This window comes from Cucumis sativus, chromosome 6, assembly GCF_000004075.3.
Source record: "Cucumis sativus cultivar 9930 chromosome 6, Cucumber_9930_V3, whole genome shotgun sequence".
Classification (NCBI taxonomy): Eukaryota; Viridiplantae; Streptophyta; class Magnoliopsida; order Cucurbitales; family Cucurbitaceae; genus Cucumis; species Cucumis sativus.
Window position 1 is genome coordinate 20794669 of NC_026660.2, and position 24299 is coordinate 20818967.

Here is a 24299-nt window from a genome sequence, read left to right on the forward strand (position 1 = left end):
CCAAAATTGGCCTAAGATTTCATATGTATATTAATTATAATTGTTTTTTGTACTCGAGAAATGAATGAATTGTTCATTTTAATTAATCATTAAATACAAATACATTATTTATACTTAATAAACTTTTACCCAATACATCTAATGTAGATATTTTATGTTACCTTTAGCTATATAAAACTATTTAATATACGATTTTATAATTAATTATTAATATTTTAATTTAATTTAATTGTTAAACAAAATAATTTAGTTAATATTTGATTAACAACATTTATTAGAAGGGTAAACAAGTTAAGTTGGATTGGTTGGGTTGCCAACCTGAATAACGAGAATAAGATTCTAATAAGACCTGTAAAATATAGGTTGAATTGAGTTGTATTATTATTATTATTATTTGTTTCTAAATTATAATGTTTGTAAATCAAATATGTTTCGCATCAAGTTAGACAAAAAAAAAAAAAAACTTATGGAACTCATAAACTTGTTTAACTTTTATTAAATAAATAATAAGTTTTTTTTTTAAAAATTGTAGATTTTACAAAATATTTACAATCTATAGCAAATTCGATTAATATGCTATAGTGATATAATCCAAAATTTTGTTATAGCTTGAAAATATTTTAATTTATTTTGTTATTTTTAAAAATGCTCCTAAATAATATTAATTCGAATTGTGTTGGGTTGACCCGAAATTTTAAACTCTTCAACCCGAGACCCAATCTAACCCAACAAAATTAAAAATTTCAACCCGACTCAACCAATATAATATGGGTTGGATAGTCTGATTGTCGGATTATTCTTACACTCTTAATATTCATATAATTTGTGACTCCATTATTTGTTCTCTTCCATTTTACTAAAAAATTATTTAGTTTTAGGTTCTATATATAAATTGATAAATCAAATACATTTTCTTTCTTAATTTTGAGACATTAACTACCGTGTATAACACCAAAGCAAACATTAATTATATAGACATTTAAAACTCATACATTTAATATCTATACCCATAAAACAATATTTATAATCCAAACCGCTCATCTGAAATTAAGGAGGGTATTTTTTTTAACTAATTTTGAAAGTTTACAAGATATTTTTTCGATGCAATTTTTAAGTTAGAAGAGGTTTTGTTTATTTATTTTATAGTGTAGCCCATGTAAAATTAAGGTTTTATTTTTTAGATATAACAAACTGACAAACTATTTACACTATATAGAAGAATTTTGAAAACGGGAGAATTCCACACTGTAAAATACCAAAATTACCTCCGTCAACACGCAATAAATCAACCCCACACACGATACACAATCGTATAGAACAATCATGTAGATTTCGGTATACAATCTTGGACATACCATGCCCAAGGATGAAAAAGTTAGTTCTTTAGTTATTGTATCTCAAGCCTTAGTGGCACCGAGATATTATTGGATGAAAGAATTTTGCCTTTGTTTTATTTGATCTTGGGCCTTAGTTGCATCGAGATAAAAGAATTATGCGTTTGTTTTATTTGACCTCAAACATGCATTGCCCTGAAATAAAAGACTTACGTCTTTAGTTATTCGATCTCGGGCCTTAATTGTACCTAGATGGCTCAAGATAAAAAAATATTGCCTTTATTTTATTCGAATTCGAGGATACATTGCTCCAAGATGAAAGACTTATGTTATTTGATTCTTGAGCGTTCGTTGTACAAAAATAATGAGAGATTAATAAATTACAAAAAAAAGATATAAATGAGAATGCTATATATGTAATTTATGAAAAGAATAATAGTGGGTAAATATATCACAATTTTGTTATATTTATGTAAATTAAAATGAAAAGAGAAAAGAATAGAAAAGAAAAGAGAGGAAAAAGAGAGAGACAGAGAAAAAAGAGGAATGTGTAAGAGCCGTTTCCAAATCGAAGATTGGAAGTCAAATAAACGGAACTCTCTTTTACTTCATCACACAAAAGTGAAACCAAAGAAGAAGAAGCAGAGATTTTAGAAGGGGAAGAGGTTTTCATCCATACCCTACATCTTCGGCCCCACCATTTCCATCCACCTTTTCTCATACTTTTTCTTTCTGCAAAATTAGGCACCTCCTCTCCTCTCCTCATCATGTGTGTTGTGTTTGTTTGTTAGATCTGAATTTTCTCTTTCTTATTCATGGCTTCCAAGCCATGGCTGTACCCTGCTCCATCTTATCGAGCTCTTGAGACCTACTGGGACACCGACGATGACGCTCCTGGACCTCGATGTGGCCACACCCTCACTGCCGTTGCTGCCACTAAATCCTTTGGTCCCCGTCTTATTCTCTTTGGTGGCGCCACTGCCATCGAGGGTGGAGCTTCCTCTGCTGCTCCTGGAATCAGTAATTGTTCTTTATCCTCTCCATGATTATTATGATTATTTTTATTTCTCTTCTCAAATTCTAGTGATGGGGTTGATGTAATATGTGCTGATTTCTGCCCATTTGAACGCTATGGGGTTAACTTTTGAATTCTTCTTGAATTGGTTTTCTGATGCTTTTGTTATCAAGGGTTGGCGGGTGTTACCAATTCTGTGCATTCCTATGATGTTCTCACTAGGAAATGGACCAGGTACTATTGCTTTTGTACAAACACACACTTAACTTGGTTCTTCTGCTTCTGAACTTCACTTTGAATGTGCTGACTGTTAATGCTTGGATGTTTGAATATCAGAATCAGACCTGCTGGTGAGCCACCATCACCAAGGGCTGCACATGCTGCAGCCGCAGTGGGTACCATGGTTGTTTTCCAGGTGATTGAATGAGAAAAGTTTGCAAAAAATTGAAATTTTTGGAGGTTCCTTTTCATGGTTTCTCAAGGTGGTACTTACGTTAACTGAGTTATTTTTATTTGGTTAGGGTGGCATTGGTCCAGCTGGGCATTCCACGGATGATCTCTTTGTGCTTGATTTAACAAATGATAAATTCAAGTGGCACAGGTAAATTTAATTCAGTATCTCTATATCTAAGGTGCAGGGAAATTCTTATTCCTTGGAACTTATATAAAAAATGGGAATATAGGGTGGTTGTACAAGGACAGGGACCTGGACCTCGCTATGGCCATGTGATGGACTTGGTTGCTCAAAGGTATCTGGTTTCTGTGAGTGGCAATGATGGTAAGTGCAAGTGAACAATTGGTTATTTACTTTATTATTCTGTTTAGCTTTGCGTCTATTTTACTGCTTGGTTTGAATTACTAGGATTAATTTAATTTTCAAAACGAGGAAATTGCAATCCATCGACTTTCTAATGGTGAACCAACCTTTGTTGGACCATAAAGGAGATATCTTTGAAACAAAAGGCACAAACACTGTTCTACGTACTGGTTTTTTTGGGATAAGAAGGAACAAAGAATGATGTATTAAAGAAAGAAAAAGAGAATTGACCTAAAGACCTGAGGGATGAGGGTTCCTTAGCCTATTGAGAAGACAAAGAAGAGAAGCACTATACAATCTCCTTATTGACCAATGTGCATTGATGCACACGTATATATATGGATCCAACTGTCTTTCCTCCATTGATGGTTGGCTTTATATGAAGTATGGAGTGCTTGTCACTTTTTCAATGTTCATTAATTTTGAATAATCAAAGGTGGCTAAATCATGATGTTTACCTATTGCTTGGTCTGAGATTGCTTCTTTCATATTACCTGCCTTGGGCTATTTCTTGTACATATACCCAACTCTTTTTGGAACCCAATGGTTGAAAAGGTTTTGGAAAGCCTTTTCTTTTGGAAGCAAACGTTTTCTCTAATGGATGTAGATTGACACTTATGTAGTTGGTTTAAGTGGGTTTTCACCTAATCAAATGAGAATCTCTCTCACAAGTAATATCTGAAGCAATTCTCTACCCTAAAACAAATGGTAGAAGGAATCTTGAACAGATATGAGGCAGGAATTTTAGATTTGACTAGTCTAGGGTTTGAGTTTGAATTCTCTACTCCTAACCCATCGATAGTTAGCCTTTTAGAGGACCTTTCTTCCTTTCTTTCCTAGCTTTTAGGGAACGAGATTATGGAGAATAGACCTAGCCATTTTCCTTGGAAGGAGGGAGGGCGATATAAAGTTGCAAGTGATTATGGCAATTCTGTCAAAGAAGGTGGAAACAAGTAATTTGGGGATGGAGAATTTTTTCCTTGGAGATTTAACTGATGAAACATGATGTGAAAGTTCCCATGGGCATTGGTAAAAAAAGCTTGGATGGGTTTTTTTAAATGGTTAATGATTTTGATTGTTCAATATTTTTTTTGTTTTGTGTTTGATGTTTTGCTTTGTTCAATTTATCACGTAGTTTCTTTAGAGTGCTTGTGCTTTCTTTCCAAGCTTTTTCGTGCTTCTCCATTGTAGGCTTTTCACCTTATTTGACTTTTCATCAATGCCAAAATTGAAGTTGAAGGATACCAATTCCTAAAGGGGCGTTTGGGGAAAGGAAAGGAATAAGGGACAAAAGGAATATGAAAAAGAGGATTATGAAAAGGAAAAGATTATTATAATCCTTGTTTGGGGAAAAAAATAAGTGGGAGGAATATGAGGGGGATTGAGATAATCCTTGTTTGGGGGAAGGAATAAGTTGAGAAGGATTATGATAATCTTTGTTTGGGAGAAGGAATAAGTGAGAAGAATTATGACAAAAAAAAAGAATTTATTATTTTTTTTTAAATTTGTACTCATGTATTTTTTTTATAAAAAAATTCGTATTGTAAATCTAATACACAAATATTAGTACTTTTAATTTACTGAAATTTGGAATTTTTATCGGAAAACATGTTCCATTAGTTTTTCGTAAATACGATGTCAAACTTTTTGTGCCAATAAATTCATTAATGTGTTACGTGTGAAAGAAATTGTATCTATTTTTAAAAATTGATGTATGTGCAATATCGGAAAATTGCGTATCGTTAACAATCGATTTAAACAAACAACGACGAACATAATAGCATTGAAGCGAAATAAAATACGAAAAAAAAAATATTCGGAATGCAGTTGAACGGTGAACGTCAATTACATTGTACATCAGGATAATGCAAAATAATAATTAAAAAATAGCAATGGAAATAAAAAAACGGGTCATGCAGTTCAATCGGGAGTGATATTTGATTTAGAATTTATGGTTTTGTGGAATGAAAATTAATTAAATATTTGTGGGTTGAATATTTAATTAATTATTGGATTTGGATTTTTAGTGTTATTGAATTTGGATTTAATTAAATATTTTTGGGTGTTTATTTAATTAAATTGAAGAGTGGAATTTTGTTAGAAATTTGATAATTATATGTACATGTGGATATATGTATATATATAAATTTGTTGTGGAAAAATGAAAAGATGATTATAATTATTAAGGACAAAATATTTATATTTTGGAAAAAGAGAGAAGTTTGATGTGATTGGAAAATTATTTATTGAAGAAAGAAAAGGATTGGGAGGAGGAAAGAGAAAGATTAAGAAGGAATAAACTTATTTCTTTCCCCTCCTTAATTCTTGCCCCAAACGTCTTAGTCCTTTCCTTTCCCTCCCCAAACAGCCCCTAAGAGATTGAAAGAAACCTAGGGTATGAGAGTAGGTTATGAGATGATAGAGGATAATGTTTAGAGAAAAGAAGGCAAAAGCGGGCATCCACTATCTACCAATCTTTCCCAAAAAGAAAAAGTATTGAGAACATCTTCAATGGGACATTTGACGAATTTAGAAAAATAAGTTTGAGCTAAAGAGTTGACTATCTACATATTGAACCAAAATCTAAAGGTCGAGGCCCACTTAAGGGATAATTGTGAGTAAATATGAGCTCTTAATATGTGGGGCTAGAGGTACTTGCTGTAATCCTTGAAAAGATTTTTCTTTGGGTTTTCTTGAAACGGAGACAAGCTTTTCTATTAATAATAAACTCAAGGTACAAGAAAGTTATACAGTGAGAACAATAGAGAAGCCTATAGATGGGGGAGAGAGGGGATCAGTAGGTGCACCTGGATATCTCAACTAGGTTTACTCCCCTTAGCACCCTCATCATATCCAAAATAAACGAACGATGCTAAGGTCATGCGAAGACCAAAAATAACAATATAAACTACCTAACGGTAGATAGATGCAAAGCTGAAAAGTAATAAAACAAATGTAGAAGTACAAAATAAATCCCAGCAACACTACAAAATCACAAAGCCAGTTCTAGCAATCTGGAAAAATAACAGCCCTGATTCTCTTTGGATGAAGGCAGTCCAGTTGAGGCAGATGTCCTGTATTGAATAATCTTTGAATTCTGCATTTGAAGAGCACCAAGCTGCTGCATTTCTTTGGGTTACACTTCCTCTTGTAAATATGTCAAATTTTCAGGTGGAGATGGTTTAGAAACTCTTTTTGGGTTGTGATGGGTGGGGGATGCCCCCAATCACATTCTTTTCCTTGATTTATTCCCTAACTTCTTTGTGTGTCTGCTCATGGATAGGGAAACCTTTGATGTTTTTGTCATTCATCTCTTTATTAATGGGTTTTTGCCTTTGTCTTGCCTTCAAGGATGTTTGTTTGTAGAGCCCTATTCCTTTCGGTAGCATCTTTTTTAGTTTCCCTCTTGTGTGGCCCCCTCAACCCTTTTATTTTCTTAGATCTGGAAAGTGAGAGCCCCAAAAGGTTGTATTTTGATCTTGATAAGTAGTGCACAGGAAGATGGAGAAGGCTTCCTCCATGATAGTGGGTTCACAATGGTGCATTCTGTGTAAAATGCCTCGAAGAACTTGGGCAGGTGCTTTAGCCATGCAACTTTGCCTCTTCAATTGGAGATGCTTTTGTGAAGTCCTACAATATTCTTGGCCAGTAACAGGCTAACAGCTTATGTTAATTGTTGGTAAAGGTGTGTTCCACATCGCATTTAGAAATAGGGGTTGAAACTTATGAGGATTTGTTTTTCTAGTGATTTTATGGAACATCTAGTTTGAAAGGAAGGAGAGGATATTTTCATATATTGTGAGGAGATAGGTCTTGGGACGTTGTAGTAGACATGATCCGTAATTAGATTTAACACTTTCCACTGGGTATGAATGTGTAAAGAGTTTTGTAATTATTATTTGTTTCTCATTCTAAACTGTTGGTGCACTCTCTAGTAGGCAGACTTTGTCATTGTTTTTGTTTGGTTGTGGGCTTATTTTTTATTTTATTTTATTTTTTAAAGAAATATAAACATGACAATCATACATCCTTTCAGATTTCAAAAGAAAGAAGAAAGAGTCTTGCCATCATATATTTTGTTTTCTCATCTATATTAAGCTGATGCCAATATATGCTAACTGCGCATACAAAAGGGTTACACAATACTTTTTGCTTTTTATGTTCTTTATCAGGAAAAAGAGTTCTTTCTGATGCTTGGGCTCTAGATACTGCCCAAAAACCGTATGCTTGGCAGAGGTTGAATCCGGAAGGTGATAGACCATCTGCTCGAATGTGAGTGTGTTACTATTCTCATCAATAAATAACTTTTTTAGTGTTTTTTGTTTCTATAGAATATGTTTAGTTATAGAGTTATATGTTTCTTTGTAGGTATGCAACGGCTAGTGCGCGGTCAGATGGCATGTTTTTGCTTTGTGGGGGAAGAGACTCTACAGGCGCAGTATGACAAACCCTTTTCTTGTCAATATAATCTAACATGCATATTCATTCTAAAAATAACTAGTTTGTTTATGTTGATCGTCTTCTTGCATAAGCATATAGTTTTTTTTTTATTAGAACAACTTTCATTGAGAACAAATGAAGGAATACACCGGCATACAAAAAACCAAGCCCACAAAAAACATGGAACTATCAAAATCCACCTCTAACGGATAAATACAAAGTCTTCGAAATCCGAAGCCTTATGAGAAACATGAAAAAGAAGAATAAATCAGATTTCACTACTCTCCCTTTCACTCCCTCCCCCCTCCCCCCTCCCTAAACACCCTCCTCTCATCCCATAACACCCATAAGGTGGCACAAACATTAGCGCGCCAAAGAATATGACCTCTCTCCCCAAATGGTGGATCTCTCCCAGCTTGAGAGACAAAAACATTTCAAGCCTCTAGAAACAGATCTCATTGCCTTGTTTCAATGTGAGGAAGAACCAAAATCTACAAATTTTCCTTCTGCAACGCGCTCTTGTCCCCAGTCTTGCGAAATACTAGATCACCTAAAGTCAATAGTTGTTGATTGTGGACTTCTTCTAATTTGATTCTTCAACTGCTAAATGTACTCCTCCCAAATGTTGGACCAACTTCTGTCTTTCTTGGACTCTTCATTTGGGTAGCAAGGAAAACCTTTATGCTAATGCTGATGGTTTGAAAGACTTCTACGAGCTTCCTCTAGATTTTGGATTATTTTGGCAAGACAGCTATGATGCAGCCAGTTGCATCTTCTTGCAATTTTTTAAATTTGAATGGTGATCAATAAGAAGAATTTGATCTCAGCTGGGTTCTTGATAAAGAGTGCAAGAATAATGTTAGACAACTGCTTATTGGACCGGTTATAGGAAAAAAATAATTCCTTGTTTTGGTGCAATGCTGTCAAGGCAATTTTGGTGGAATTGTGGTTTGAGAGAAATCAATGGGTTTTTCACAATAATGTCTCCTCATGGTGCTCTCTAAGTAAATAGTTTAAAGATTTCTCAATGCAAGATATCCTCCTAAATTGGCTGGCCTTTATCTTTCCTCCCTCATTGATGCTTCAGCGTTTGATCCTCTGATGCTTCTTTCTTTTGCAGCTTTTGTCTTTGACTTTTTTTTTAATTTCTAGCCCCTTGTTTCTATGCTTCTTATTGAGATGTATTAGCTATGAGCCCTATCTTAACTTTAACTAGTTTTTTTTGGTCCTTTATCACGTATGGATATCACGTATGGATATGATGTTAGTGCTAAGGGGTGTCAACCTAGTTGAGATGCCCAGGTGTACCTCCTGTCCTTTGTTTTGTTGGCTCAATGTATAATCCTCTTGTACTATGAGCTTTTGTCTTGTTGATGATTTATTAATAAATGAGGCTGTTTTCTTTTCAAGAAAAGAAAAAAAGATATAATATATCTAAACACAACATTTCTCTCCTCACTTGAGAGAATAATCATTTGATAAAAAGTTAGACCTTTGATTTACACCAAATTTGGTATTAGAGCAACTCTAAGATTCAGGACCAGGCCGGAAGAAGAGCTAATTAACCCCATGAGGAGGAAAACCATGTGGAAGAACAAGAGGTGGAAGAAAACCCCACCCTTTCTCCAAGAACATCAACTCGATGCTTGCTGTTCGATGAATCTTTGTTGGAAGGAATTTACGTGACACTTACCAACCTTCAAGAAAGCATTGATGTCCTCACAAGAAGAATGTAAGTGGTGGCGGCAGCTCCTCAAGACCAAGAGAATGGCCCACTGTTCGAGCAATATTGAGCTGGAAGAGGGAGGAGAGGCGGCGGTGCAATGAAAAATGGAAAATTTCAGTAAGAAGTACTTCAAGAAAGTTTTCCAAGAATTCAGGACAAGTCCAAGAAAATCCAAGAAGGTAACCAAATGTTCAAGAAATGCTCCAAGAATTCCAAGATTCAGATTCTTCAAGCAATGATGATCAAGAAGAAGAAGAGAAGAAAGATTTGAAGCTGACAACTACAAAATGGAGATTGATTTGCCGGTTTTTAGTGGAACGAGAGATATTGAAGCGTTTCTTGATTGGATTAAGAATGTGGAGAGTTTCTTCGGTTACATGAATACTCCGAATGATGAGAAGGTAAAGTTGGTAGCTCTCAAGTTGAAAGGGGGAGCCTTGACATGGTGGGACCAATTAGAGTAAACCGTGAAAGACAAAGGAAGAGGTCCATTCGTTCTTGGAACAAGATGAAGAAATTGATGAAGAAGAAATTTTTTCCTCCCAGTTATGAACAAACGTTGTACAAGCAATATCAAAGTTGTCGACAAGGGACAAGAAAGATAGCGGATTATGTTGAAGAATTTCACTGATTAGGAGCAAGAACCAACTTGGTGGACAATGAGCATCATCTAATTGATTCACCGGCGGGCTTTGAATGGACATTAAAGAAAAGGTAAAACTTGTGATTCTTTGGCTGATGCTGTTGCTTTTGCTGAGATAGTGGAGGAGTTGAATGAGATTCGTTCCAAGAATGCTTAAAAAAAAGCAACATGGAGAGCATCCACAGGTAGAAGAACCAACTTTACTAAGGAGATTTCCCATCAAACAACCACAAATAAAGGCAAAGAAGTAGAGAAAGACAATCAAGAAGCTGTAATAGAGAAGAAAACAGAAGCAAATGGCAAGAAGAAAGACCAAAATCCTTATGTTTGACCCTTCGAAGGTGTTTGCTATAGGTGTGGCCAAACCGGGCACCCTTCCAGTGTTTGTCTTCAACGCAAAAGAGTGGCATTTGTTGATGAAGAAGATGAAGATTCATTCGAGTATATTGAAGAAAGTGAAGCAGATGCGGAGATGATTGAATAGGATGATGGAGATCGAGTTTCTTGTGTTCTTCAAAGAGTCTTGATCACACCAAAGGGAGAATCTCGCCCTCAATGACAGATGCACAATCAACAACAAAATTTGTAATGTCATCATAGATAATGGAAGTAGTAAGAACTTCATTGCCAAGAAGTTGGTGGCAACCTTGAATTTGAAAACTGAACCTTATTCAAGTGCTTACAAGATTGGATGGGTAAAGAAAGGAGGAGAAGTTCAAGTTATTGAGATATGCACCGTTTAATTGACAATTGGAAGTAGCTACAAAGATCTAATAGTTTGTGACATTCTGAGGATGGATGTGTGTCACATTCTATTGGGGAGATCGTGGCGATATGATACCCGAGCCTTGCAGAGAGAATACTTATGAATTTCAATGGATGGACTAGAAGATAGTGTTGTTCAGTGTTTTAAAAGGCTCACTAAGGCGCACGCCTAGGCTCAAGTCGCGCAGATGGGGCTTATTTGTGAAGAAGCGAGGTGTTTTCACTAAAGCCCGACTTAGGCGCGCGCCTTCCTTGAGGCGCACCTAGGCTCAAGTCGCATTAAGCGTGGGCTTTTTTTATAACTAATGGGCTAGGCTTTAATTAAAAAAATATATATTATATAGGTTTTTTAAACCTATTACATGAAAGTTAAGAAACGACTCTTCTTCTCCTGCACGGCTTTTCTTCAACGCATGTCTTCATCTACCTCTTCCATTCCCTTTCTGCTTTTGCTTCAAAGAATATTTTATACATTTCAAAGAGTAGTTTTTTGTTTTTTTGGTAGAAAACTACTTTTATAATTTTTATAAATTAGAGTTAAGTCTCAATTCCAGCTTGGTTATATACTTATATTTTATACATTGTTGCTCTGCTCAACATATGTGTGTGTATATATTAGTTCTTTCACTTCTTTGGTCAGCTTTTGCTTCTTGTATTCTGGCGGTAGTATTATTCTCGTAGTTTTTGTTTGTTTTCTTTTGCCTTCTATTGATGTACTCCTTTTATATTAGCAGTATTTTATGGAAATGATGAAGATACTAAGTGGGTGCCAACTTAGTTGAGATGACTGGATGTGTCCCCTAATCCCTAAGTCTCTGTCTGTACTCATAGTATATATCTCTTGTATTTTGAGATTTCATTAATAAAGAGGCTGTCTTCTTTTCTTCTTCTTCTTCAAAAAAGAAAATCTCTAGAGGATGAATTTTCACAAGGATTACTACAGCATTCTTAGAGCCATCCAAGAATGTCAGAGCTTACTGTTCTCTAGCTCCCATACAACCTATCAAAAAATTATGCACTTTGAAGACCACGTACTAGCAAAAATATTGGAAATTTATAAAGAGTTGGTGAGAAGTTGCTCCTTTCATCTACTGCATTCACCATCAGGGGGTTACGAAGAATGCTTCAACGACCAAATTGTTCCATGACATGGGGGATGGATTATGCTATTTTCTCGAAACCAGCCTTCGAGTCTGAGGCAACGAATTCGGGTTTCCACTGGGAAAATCATTCTCCCTTCGTCCTCAACTGCTGAAAGTTGCATATGAATTGATTCTATTTTTAACGAGGATGACCATGCCTGAGTTATCATCTGAATCCATTCTCAACCAGCCAAATCTCTGATGAAATACCCAATCCTAGATGTTACACATTAAAAGAATACCACAATAAAGATTCGGCTACAATCATACCATGGAGAAGCACAATTCTCTCAAAAGCATCTCAAAAGATCCCATCCAGCAGACCTACAGGTCAATCTCGCATAGGACGAAGATATGGGAGATGGGGCAGAAAACTAGGGTGGGGAGTGGGAGAGAGGATCGACAAATTAAGAAAGGGGAACTTTGGGATATGAGGGTGGATGGATGACAAGTGGAAGGAGAGGAAGCCGACAGTTTATGGTATGTTTGATATTTTGATAAAATAAAGAAGAGTGTCCTTAAGAAGGATTTGGAACAACATGCTGCTGCCCTTGCCTTTTGTGCTCAGTCTTTGCTTTGATTTCTGTAACTGAGAAATATTTCCTTATTTAGTTTTTTCCCCTAGAAAAATAATATTTCTTCGTTGAGACTTTTTCGCACTATTATGTTGTGTGTTGTTTTTTACAGCCATTGGCAGACGCATATGGGTTGTTGATGCATAGAAATGGTCAGTGGGAGTGGACCCTTGCACCTGGGGTGTCTCCTTCACCTAGATATCAACATGCTGCAGTAAGTGCCTGATTAACTTTTGGGGGGGGGGGGTAGCTTTCATTTTTGGTGCTTGAACCATGTGGCCATCTGATCTTTAAATTTTGCCTTTCATATTATATAGGTTTTTGTTGGTGCACGACTGCATGTTACAGGAGGTACTCTGAGGGGTGGACGTGCAATAGAAGGTGAAGCATCTATTGCAGGTAATTCTTTTGTTATAGAATGATAATCATTATTTTCTTATTTTGTATTATTACATCTGTTTATGAAGCATTATTTATTTTATTGGAATTTGATAGTATTGGACACTGCTGCTGGAGTCTGGCTGGATAGAAATGGGCTGGTAACTTCAACACGAGGAAACAAGGGTCACGCTGATTATGATTCCTCTTTGGAACTTATGCGTCGCTGTCGACATGCAGCTGCGTCTGTTGGTGTCCGAATTTACATTTATGGGGGTCTCAGAGGGGGTAAGAAAATGGTGCTTTTCTACTTTCATGCTGTAACCCTGTCTAGCCGTATCATGGAGTTTCATATTTGCGTATGAGAAAGCAGGAATCTTGACTTGGTGGTCATACACATAGCACAATTGCACCCTTTAAGTTCTAATTTTCTGCCCAGAATCCTGTGTTTCAGATTATAGGTATTTGCAACACTACTACTTTTAGCTGGAGTTATGTTTGACCTGTACTTGAAGTCCTTAATTAATTTTTTGGAAAAATGTCATACTTCCAACGTATGAATTTAGACTCTCAATTAAAATTTTCCTTGAAAATTATTCACGCATCAGTTCTAATCAACCATTTTATTAATCGGACAACTGAAGAAGTTAACACTTGTAAGAATTGAATGGAAACGGTTTTCAAATGTAATCTTAATTAAGGGTCTGAATTGATTTGCTTATAGGAATATAGAAGTTTACTTGATACACTTATGAAGTTCAGAGTTTTAATCTATCTAATTATTAATTTATGGTTTAAATTGATTCAATCCTCAAAGAGGGTTCAGGAGTGTAAAAATTTTCCTTAATTTTTTATTCCTTGTTTTGACATTGTCATAAAAAACATTGTTTTGCAGATGTGCTGCTAGATGATTTCTTGGTTGCAGAAAATTCATCTTTTCAGTCCGAAATCAGTTCCCCTGTGATAACATCTGAGAGAGCACCTATTATAACAAGTTCAAAAGTCAATCAAACTAATATAACTCCGTCTACAATATTGCCATCTTCAGATGGACTGGAGAATACTTCAGCCGGTGGCACGAGGTATTATTCTGAATATCATTTCTTGCAGTTGCCTTTAGGGTCTCATAATAATCATGTTAGTTCCAGCTTGGAGAAGATATTTCATGAAAACTGGAATTGTATCTTTTCAGCATGGATAAGAGTTCCATGGAGAAATTGAGGGAAGCTTCTGCTGCTGAAGCTGAGGCTGCTAGTGCTGTCTGGCATGCGGTTCAGGCTGCTTCTGTTGAAGATACATCTGTTTCCGATGACAACTCACGAGCTGCTGAAACAACTTCAGATGGTAGTGACTATGAAGCTGATGTTCGGTTGCATCCAAGAGCTGTGTGTTCCCATTTGAGCCGGTAGCATTTTATGACTTTCTCTTTTACATTCTTGTTGTGAAGTTGTTTATTTTCTTGCTCCAGGTTGTAGTAGCTAAAGAAGCTATTGGTAACCTTGGTGGGATGGTGAGGCAATTGTCTTTGGATCAATTTGAAAACGAGAGTAGAAGAATGATTCCTTCAAATGACTTGTCATATCCAACTAAGAAGTTCACCCGGCAGAAATCTCCTCAGGGCTTGCATAAGAAGGTATCTCAATGTAGCATGATAATCCAATTTGTTACTTTCACAATTCACACACAGAGGATAGTATTGAAAGGAGCAGATGAATTAAATGCCATAAAGTCATCTATCGTACAATCATTGTCCATAAAACTGCCAGCGTTGCTTAATCCCCCATTTGTTCCTTGAAAAACAATGATGATTTTCCACTTTCCAGTGTTGTGTCTCCATCAAATTTGGTTGTTCTGCCAATTAATTTTTCCTTCCTGCCACTGTTGATTTAGAGAGAGTACCAATGTGCAAGAACAACGGCATATTAGTTTTTATTGAAAGATAATCATAAGAATGGAACTGATTAATGTATTCTTGCAAAATTGCTTTTAAACGTGTCAATTCCACTTTTATTAGCAACATTAGATTTAAGTAGACGTGAACTCTTATTAGGCTATGATTTAGTTTTTCCAATGTTTGAAAGTTAGCTGACAGATCTTGGAAATATTCTTTACTCTTTACCGTTTATGCATTACATACGACTATGAAAATCCATCAAATATAATTCCTAATATTTACCATTTTCCCAATCTCTACAATAAAAACTAGTCTATGAAAACGAGATTTTAACGCACTTTTTCTACAAGCACTTGCCAAACCTGAAACTGTTCCACTTCTAAATCAAGAAGCTCAATGATCATTAGAATATTATAGAATTTAAGCAACGAGAAAACTCAGAAGGGAGAACATTTTATGAATTATTGCCCTGTAAAGAGTTTGCAAACAAGTATATGCACGGGAAAAAGAGATTGGATAGGGTATTCTCAATTAATAAAGTTCGATAAGAATAGAAGGATACATATTTTCCTTTGCAAGCACATTTGTGTTCCCTAAATGATCCATTGTTTTAACCAAACCATTTCACAAGTTTTTGCTCCTGTTTTCAAATCTAGCGAGGTTATGTTTATTTGACTCTTTTGCAGGTCATTTCAATTTTACTTAGACCTCGGAATTGGAAAGCCCCTGCCAATCGAAGGTTTTTCCTAGATTCCTATGAAGTGGGTGAACTTTGTTATGCTGCTGAACAGATCTTTATGCATGAACAAACAGTTCTACAGCTTAAAGCTCCGGTTAAAGTATTTGGCGATCTTCATGGTCAGTTTGGTGATTTGATGAGGCTTTTTGATGAGTACGGATTTCCCTCCACAGCTGGAGACATAACGTGAGTATACTCATTTGAGATTGTATTACAACTCCCTTACATTGCATCTACGTAAAACTTTTCAAAAATATTTCTGGAGTATGCTATGAGCTTTACACGTCTTTCAGTTTTATAAAATTTGTTGTCTAGGTTGAGTCTTCTTCATTATCTTAATTTTGTTTCTGAAGTCAAGTTAATTTTCCAATATATATTAAGAATTTTTTATTCCCTTTATGCAGTGTTTTGACTTTTTCTGTATATCAATGTACGCATTAAAATATGCAAAATCTAATTCAACATTGAGGTTGAGAATCGAGATAATAAATTAAGAGAAATTGAACTTTCACTATGAAATACAATGAAACAAGGCTAGGTCATACAAATATAAAGGCCACAATTATATATAAAAAAAAGTGCCTGCCTAAAAAAGGGCTCCAGTCAAGTAAAACAAGATAAAAGGTTGTGTACACCAAATGTAAAATGAACTTCAACTGCTAACCTCCTCAAACAACTAACCTCAGTCCTTTATGTAGGAAGGTAGATGGGAAAAAGGTTACAAACTAACTAATTAATGTTGTAGGACTAGTGTAAATGATGATATCTTGATCAAATCCTTAGTTTGATTAAGATTGGTTTTTTTCTAAAAGGAAACGAGCTCTTCATTAAGAAAATGTTTAGTTTGATTAGGACTGAAATTAGTTTCCTTGAATAGGATTAGTTTGTTTTTCAATTTTCTATTTGACCTCTTTTATTGATGACTTTTGATTCATAATTTCTTTTTTTTTTTTTTGGGAGAAGAAACATAACTTACATTGTCAAAATAAGAATACAAAGAGGGGGAGATGAGATATCCCCACACATCAACAAGTTACAAAAAGAAGCCCAACTAGTGTAAATATGAGTTAGATGTTAGGTACTTAAGCACCTTAGAGAACCAATCTCCCGACGGTTACTCCAACAACACTTCACTCGGCCATACTTTGTCAGGACTCTTCGTCAGCTCCACTCTGAAACATCGACAACCGGCTTTGATACCGTTGTTAGATACTTCAGCACCTTGGAGAACCACACCCCAAAATCAACTATTGGAGTGGGAGAGCCAAGCCAAAAGTACCACATTGGGAATCCCATTCTAATCAATGTGGGACAAAGGCATCCAAAACTACCTTGGTTCCTAATATTCGGTTACAATTGCAAAGGAATTTGGAGGTAGAAGACGAAGTAGAAACAAACCGAGTGACAATATCCCAAAAACAATCCGTATTTAGTTCACGGGTAGGAAAGATCCCACGAGTTTCATTCAAACTACGGCCTCCAGAAAAGTGCAAAATCCTCATTGGACCAGAGGATTTTTGCTTGAGCGTGAAACTTGGGGCCCTCAGTAAGCTGATGAAGAGCGTTAATGATGTATACCAAATGAGAGAATTTTATTAAAAGTTGGGAATACAAGAAGCCAAGTACTCTATTTATAATTGAAAAACAAACTAATCTTGATCTTAATTAAAATAAGAACCTAATCCTAATCCTAATCCTAATCCTAATAGATTAAGAATTTGACCATAGTACTCTATTCATACTACATCATTTTATCCCTCCCAAAAAAACTTGTCCTCAAGTTTTAAAATGATAATGAAGGTAAAAATAAAAAGGTGTTTACTTGAACAAAAACAACTTTAAAAAACTAATATCAACAACATCCAAATTGCACAAGTCGAGCTAAGATTTGTCTTTTGAAATGGAATAAAATTTTCAGCAAAATCACCATGATTTAATCCAAGAATTATGTTCAGAAGATCCATTGCCATCACAACAAAGTCTCACATTGCTTCATCATCTTCTCCTTCTTTGTTCGCTGAGTCTGTCAGTTCAACTATCTCACCCTTGCCAGCGATTTTGCCAGAATACATGCTTTTTTCAATTCCAAACATGGCTTCTTCCACATTACTTTGCAATCGACTTGAATTAGATTTTCAAGTTTATTCAAATAAGTTTGCCTGCGAGTACTCTCTTCTTCCACCTCTTCAATGACTTTGATTTTGACATCTCTTATGTTGTGGAGAGATTCATGGGTTGGGTCACTTTCCTCCATTTTCGACATTGATTTCCTGTCTTGGGTCTCGGAATCTCCAATTTGAAAGTATTTTTGTCAATTTTGCTCCCACAAGTTATTTCTTCTTTAGTCGGCTTATCATATTCTCCAACTCGAATCTTGATCTACATGTCTTTACTGGTGGTTTTCCCTTCAGCGCGAAGAATTTTGATCATATTTTCCTTTTTTAAAAAAATTTTGTGTGAGCTCTCAATTTTTGTTCATCGTTTTCTTCCTCATAATGAATTTCTTGAATTACATCTTTTTTTGTTTTTTCAAATGTTTTGAAAATTGCTCAATGTTTTGAGTTATCTCTCCCAACAATCGTTGGATTTTCTTAACATCCTTCTTCATTTCTTCAAAAACTTAACGATTGATGTACAAATTGGGTGTTCTTGAATAAGTTTTCTCATCATAATTGTTGTAGGATCAGTTCTTGAATTTCTTGCCTATTTCTCAATCATTCTTGGGTGTTCTCTGTAATAATTTTTGTCCCAAATTGTAGTACTTTTTTATGAAATTCCATTCTTGCAGTCTTGATAAATCTTTGGTTTCTTTTGGAATTTGAAGGGTTCCCCTTGTTAGATGTGTGTTGTTCAGCAATGAGCACAACTCACAAACCTCTCTCTTGTGATCGGCGTCACAAAGAGTTTCTCGGTTTTCCACCAACCGCAGTTAACGTTGGCCCAAACGGCTGCTCTGATACCAATTTGATGTATACCAAATGAGAGAATCTTATTCTTTTTTGTAAAGGAGACGAACTTCTTTATTAATATAAAAATTTTACAAGAGAATTATACAATGAGAATAATAGAGAAGCCTAAAAAAGAGAGAATCGGAAGGCGCATCCGGACATCTCAATTAGGTTGACACCCCATTAGTGCCATCATGATATTCCAAATTCCAAAATTTCAAGAGAACATATAGAAACCAAATAGTCTAGGAATAAACCGCCGCAGGAGATCAAATGAAAACCAAAATAAAAAGGAGAGTACAGGGGAGAAAAACACAGTATTGAAAAGACCCCCAACATAAAATCTCCTATATCTAACAAACTGAATAGGAGTTCCTCTAATGAAAGAAAAAACCATAAAGATGCAAAGTCTTGAGCTTCTGAAAAGTGCAAGAAAATCAGCCCCCATTAGACTGGTTGATGGATGAAAGCCGCTCAGTTTAAACATATATCCTGAATTGAATACTCCTTTAATTCCAGATTTAAAGAACACCAAGCTGCAGCATTCCTCTTTGCCGTGTCCATAGTATCAACCCATCCCCTTGCCTTGTCGTTAAATATGTGTGATTGAACTCATACCATATTTCTGCCAGCAATGCTTTTGACATGTTTGCCCAAATTAATCTTGGGCCCTTTGGCAACAACGGACCGCTCAACAGCTGAAAAACATTTGAGCTTAGATATCTGTCGAAAGCCCAAAGCACATTAAAAATAGAAAGAAGTAGAAAGAATACTTCTCCAGCAATTAGTGGAATAGTGGCATAAAATAAATAGATGTAACAGATCTCACTGTCCTTCAAATAAAGAAGGCACACCGAGATTAGCAAGCACTTGTTGAGGATTTCCTTTGCATGATCAAGGAACAATTTAGGAGATCGAAAGCCATAATCCATATTAATATATTAACTCTCCTTGGACTGCTGGTTTTCCAGAGAGCTTTGTAAGTAGCTTTGTCCAGCAGGGAAGATGGGGAAAGATAGATGGAAAGGGATTTGACTGAGAATCTGCCCGATTGTTCTAATGACCAAACTTTCCCATCTTTCAATTCTGTCACCCTCTTAGAAGTTAGAAGAGAACATGGATTGGATATCTGGAATTTCATTATCTTTTAGCAGTCTATGAAACACTATAGACCAAGACTTCCACCTTCCTCCACATTCTTGAAATGCTGATCCAAGGACTTTATAGACATTCTTGAAATGCTGATCCAAGGACTTTATAGACTGTTCCCAGATTTACCAACGTATGCCAATCAAAAGCTTCTTTGCCGATACATGAGTTGAATTTTACGATCCAAATTGAAATTAAAGCAAAACAATACAACTCATGGATTTGAATTAGACATATTAAGTATCAACGGTTTTTAAGATTATGAATCGTGCGTTTTTAAATTAGATTAGTAAAATTAAAATAAAAATTGAAGATTGCAATATAGTGGATGGTTGATGACAACATCATGTGAATGAAAATCATGAAACAAAAAAGTTATTGCCGCTGATTCGAAAGACAAGTGGAAAAAGAAAGTCGTAGAGGAGAATTTTGAAGAGGATAAAGTTGAAGATAAAGAAACTGAAACTGATAATTTCCTAGATATCTACAATACTCAAAGAATATTTAATGCAACTAAATTAAAATATCAAGATATCATTTAAACTATTTGAAAATATCATGAGGATAATTACTTGTTGGCATGAAAGTGGTGATTATATGATATTTGCAATTTCCTGAGCTGGTTAAGCTTCAAGGGATACAGTTTTGATGAAGCATTGCTGGGATTTATGTTCTTTGGCATTAAGCATGCAACCCTCTGACGTGTTGGATTCTTTTGATCTTGCATTTAGTTTAAATTTTGTGTACTCACGAATTATTGGTGGTGGTCTCATTATAATTAGGATTTTGCATTCAGAGTGAGGGTAGTTTCTTATACCAACAATGTCAAGAACTAATTCCAGCGATGTGTGATAAAGCGTTCAACTATGTTGAAGTACAAATTCTTTTGCTGTCCAAAAATCTGTTCAATATGGCACCTGAAACTAAAAGATCTCTTATATTCGTAGCACTAAATAGTTTACACTTGTCAGCTTTTTATCTAAAGAAAAAACATGAAACTTCCATATTTTATTATCATTAATTACAATATTTCAGGTATATTGATTACTTGTTTTTGGGAGATTATGTTGACCGAGGACAGCACAGCTTGGAGACTATAACTTTACTTCTCGCTCTCAAGGCAAGATTTTATTTTAATTTTTCTTTTTCTGATTTGTTATGTCATTCTAGTAACCTTCTATTGGCATGGTTGGTTTTAAACTTGCAGATTGAATACCCTGATAATGTTCACTTAATACGTGGAAACCATGAGGCTGCAGATATTAATGCATTATTCGGTTTTCGTCTTGAATGCATAGAGAGAATGGTAGGAATAGATATGTATTTACAGCATTAATATTACTTTTGAAGTTAATTAGAGCCAGTAACGTAGGTGTCTGTAGGGAGAGAGTGATGGAATTTGGGCGTGGACACGGTTCAATCAACTATTCAACTACCTTCCTCTTGCTGCGTTGATTGAAAAGAAAATTATATGCATGCATGGAGGCATAGGGCGATCGATACAGACAGTTGAACAAATAGAGAAGCTCGAAAGACCCATTACAATGGATGCTGGGTCTATTATTTTGATGGACTTGCTCTGGTATATTTAGATTCTTTCAAATTTTTGTTTATTGTTTCATTTGGATTGTTAATTATTGTCTGTTTCCAGGTCTGATCCAACGGAAAATGATAGTGTTGAAGGTCTAAGACCAAATGCTAGGGGGCCCGGTCTTGTCACCTTTGGGGTATGCTAGTTATTAGTTGCTACATGTTTATTGCACAGGTTTGAGTGTGTTCTTCTATATTAACTATATATAAATGGAAGAACAAGAGAGAAGAAATGATGCAAGCCATATTCTCTCTCATATTTGATGAAGAGAATTATAAGATAGTATATTTTAGTTAATATTTAACTTTAGTTGTTATTTAGATTAATTAGTATTTTAGAATCAGTTTGTTACTTGTTTGATTTCCTTTAGCTACTTTAAGGTTGTAATTGGAAGTTGGTGAAGTATCATTTGCATATAGAACTTTGTATTCTTGGAGAGTTCTCTCTCAACTTTAGGGATGAGTTTCTCTTGTTTAGCTATAGATTTGGCCTAATGCCTTTCCCATTGCATCATTATTCTTCAATCTATGTTTGAACGATAATTCAAGAGAATATGATCTTGCTTTTTCTCTTTATCTTTTTTTGATCTTTTTTTTTGTGCAGCCTGACCGCGTTACAGAATTCTGCAAGAGAAACAAATTACAGCTCATAATAAGAGCCCACGAATGTGTCATGGACGGATTTGAACGGTTTGCTCAGGGACAATTGATCACTTTATTCTCTGCCACTAACTATTGTGGTAAGTAGAACGTTAATAGTTGTTTTTGTTTAGTTCCTGAATTTAAAAGTTTAAGCTGTAACTTAATTTTTTTTTTTTTGTATTTAATTTTTTATTGAGTTAATAACTCCCTGCTAGTACCACCACTACTCGAATATTGATTATGTGGGACCATGACATGATGTATGATACTCGGTAGTAGACCAGCTGAATAAAATGAACGCAGAATAAAATTAAGGCAGGTGAGTCACCAATCCTAGGCAGGGCATGTAGCAAATTTTACGCTAACTTGATTTTTTGGCCTACTCATCCTTTATCCCGGTAGCCTAATCTTTTGTACGTATTGCAATTCTTTCTTAAACATAAGTGAGTTTGAGTAAGGTTAGGTGCATGTCAACTAATTTCATGGGCCAATCTGCCTGTCTTTATAACGTCTGGGGTATCAAGAAAACTTGTAGTCCTGAATAAGTGGTCACATAGATTGAACTCGTTACCCCACCTCTTCGCCTTTTATCAAACCCAGTCTCTTATTTACTACTAGGCCAACCCAAGTCTTGTATTTACCGCTGTTGTATTACATTGCCCCAAAATATAATGTCAGATCATTGAGCAACCAACATATTAATTCAACGTTTGAATAACATTAAGAACAATCGAAATGGGAAGAAATTAATAGAGATATGATATGTGCAATCATCGAAGTACATCCTTCTACCATTAATGCTCTCACATAGCAACGTTACTGGAGCTAATAACTCTGATATGTAGGAACTGCAAACAATGCTGGAGCCATATTGGTTATTGGGAGGGGATTGGTCGTGGTTCCAAAGTTGATCCATCCTTTGCCACCTCCCCTCCAGTCACCTGAAACATCTCCAGAACGCATGATTGAAGACACTTGGATGCAGGTGCAACTCTTTGACTCTAAATAATAACTGTGATGCTGTGTTCTAGCAAAACTAGAAGTTTTGCTGAGCATCAATCCTTGTTTTGGAACATGAAGTTTTGCTGAGCAGTAATCCTTGTTTTGGTTCTTTCAGGAACTTAACATTCAGAGACCTCCAACTCCAACCCGCGGCCGCCCACAGCCTGATCTAGACCGTAGCTCTCTTGCTTATATATAATTTTACCTGATTGCCTTGCTAATAACGTTCAGATTCAGTGTGATTCTCCATTATCCTCAGCAACCAACATCTTCTGCATTTGATGACAACAAAATAATAGCACCAGGACCTTTTAGTTTATGGAAGATACGACATTGATGTTGCACAAAGCATAAAATAGTGGTTCATTTTTTCTAAATTGGGGCCACATTTATACTACTGTAATATATGTGACATTTAATTTGTGAGTGTATGTTAGGTTGTAGCCTTTGTTGCCCAACATAGATATCACAGGTAGTGTGTTAATGTTGTAGAATAAACGTGTAGTTATTTAATTTCACCTTAGTATGTGTTTTCCAAATGACCCTTATTCTTGTAAGTGCATTTTAAAATTACATTGATGTGATGCATTTTCTCACTCCAAAGTGATAGTAATAATACCATTTTACTGAATAAGTCCGTTATGGGATCAAAGGCAAATCTAGTCTCAAATAGGTTGTGACAATGGTACCACATTGATTAACATCACAGCCAAAAGGCTAAGGTAAAATGAAAATTTGAAATTTGAAAGAAGCAACAGATACTGCCTTGCCATTTCATCTGTTATTGCTTTGCGACATCTCTGATTTTCAGATAATGTACATTCTCGGAAACCAGAATAATCTATTAAGGTCATGGTTATTTCCTTGAACATATAATATTTCAATGGTAATTTGAAAATATGATCTTATATGATTATATTTGTTGTTTTTCCATGTTATCTTATTGTAATGAAAGGTGGGATTTGAAAATTATTACGTTGCTAGTATTTTTTTTATATGCTTTTGAATGTATTTGCAATATCTACATTAGATATCAATATTGTTACTGTTACAAATATGGTTACCATAGGAGAATTATGAATCCATCTCTTTACTATTACCATTATAGAAGCTTCACTGATTGACTCCAAGCAGTAAATTAAGAAAAATGGTGGTTGGAAAGTGTAAAGTAAACAACTTCAATTATAATCGAATTACATTGCAAAATTAGTAAATATTGAAACTTATAACGATTACACAGTTTTAGTTACGAAGTAGTAGATTGTTAGGATACTAGATAAATGATAAAGAAATACAAGGTAAACCCAAGTGTAGGGCACTCGAAATCTCCTTTTGAGTACTCTCATCCAAGTCCTAGATCACTCTCGAGAATAACCTCCTCTCACTTACCCTCCCTCTATTTATAACAAGTTGTAACTGCCCTACGAACAACACTTAGCTTACACAATAACTACTAGTAACCACATTACCTACTGGTAAGTTCCTATCTTATCCAATTAC

At 35.4% G+C, this 24299-nt stretch overlaps 1 protein-coding gene across 2 annotated transcripts; it reads left to right on the plus strand.

Moving 5' to 3' along the window:
- Positions 1 to 1859: 1859 nt before the first annotated feature.
- Positions 1860 to 23433, plus strand: LOC101222319 (serine/threonine-protein phosphatase BSL1). 2 transcript variants are annotated; one of them, XM_031886650.1, is made up of 22 exons: positions 1860 to 1999; positions 2126 to 2354; positions 2523 to 2583; positions 2686 to 2764; positions 2871 to 2950; positions 3033 to 3127; positions 7339 to 7438; positions 7535 to 7604; positions 12570 to 12671; positions 12775 to 12856; positions 12953 to 13123; positions 13731 to 13917; positions 14028 to 14220; positions 14304 to 14468; positions 15416 to 15654; positions 20601 to 20685; positions 20773 to 20871; positions 20948 to 21147; positions 21217 to 21292; positions 21760 to 21895; positions 22643 to 22782; positions 22915 to 23433. In XM_031886650.1, the coding sequence occupies exons 2-22, from the start codon at positions 2150 to 2152 to the stop codon at positions 22996 to 22998; spliced, it is 2649 nt and encodes an 882-aa protein (XP_031742510.1). In that variant the 5' UTR covers positions 1860 to 1999; positions 2126 to 2149; the 3' UTR covers positions 22999 to 23433. The 2 variants fall into 2 exon arrangements, 1 of the variants encoding a protein (XP_031742510.1); XR_004217210.1 differs by lacking the exon at positions 22915 to 23433 and adding an exon at positions 22013 to 22116 and having other exon boundaries at positions 1864 to 2354; positions 22643 to 22759.
- Positions 23434 to 24299: the final 866 nt, after the last annotated feature.

Coding starts and splice junctions, on each gene's coding strand:
- LOC101222319 (XM_031886650.1), top strand. CDS start 2,150: ATGGCTTCCAAGCCATGGCTGTACCCTGCTCCATCTTATCGAGCTCTT. Junction 15,655..20,600: donor TCCACAGCTGGAGACATAAC/GTGAGTATACTC, acceptor ACAATATTTCAG/GTATATTGATTACTTGTTTT. Junction 21,293..21,759: donor CCGGTCTTGTCACCTTTGGG/GTATGCTAGTTA, acceptor TTTTTTGTGCAG/CCTGACCGCGTTACAGAATT.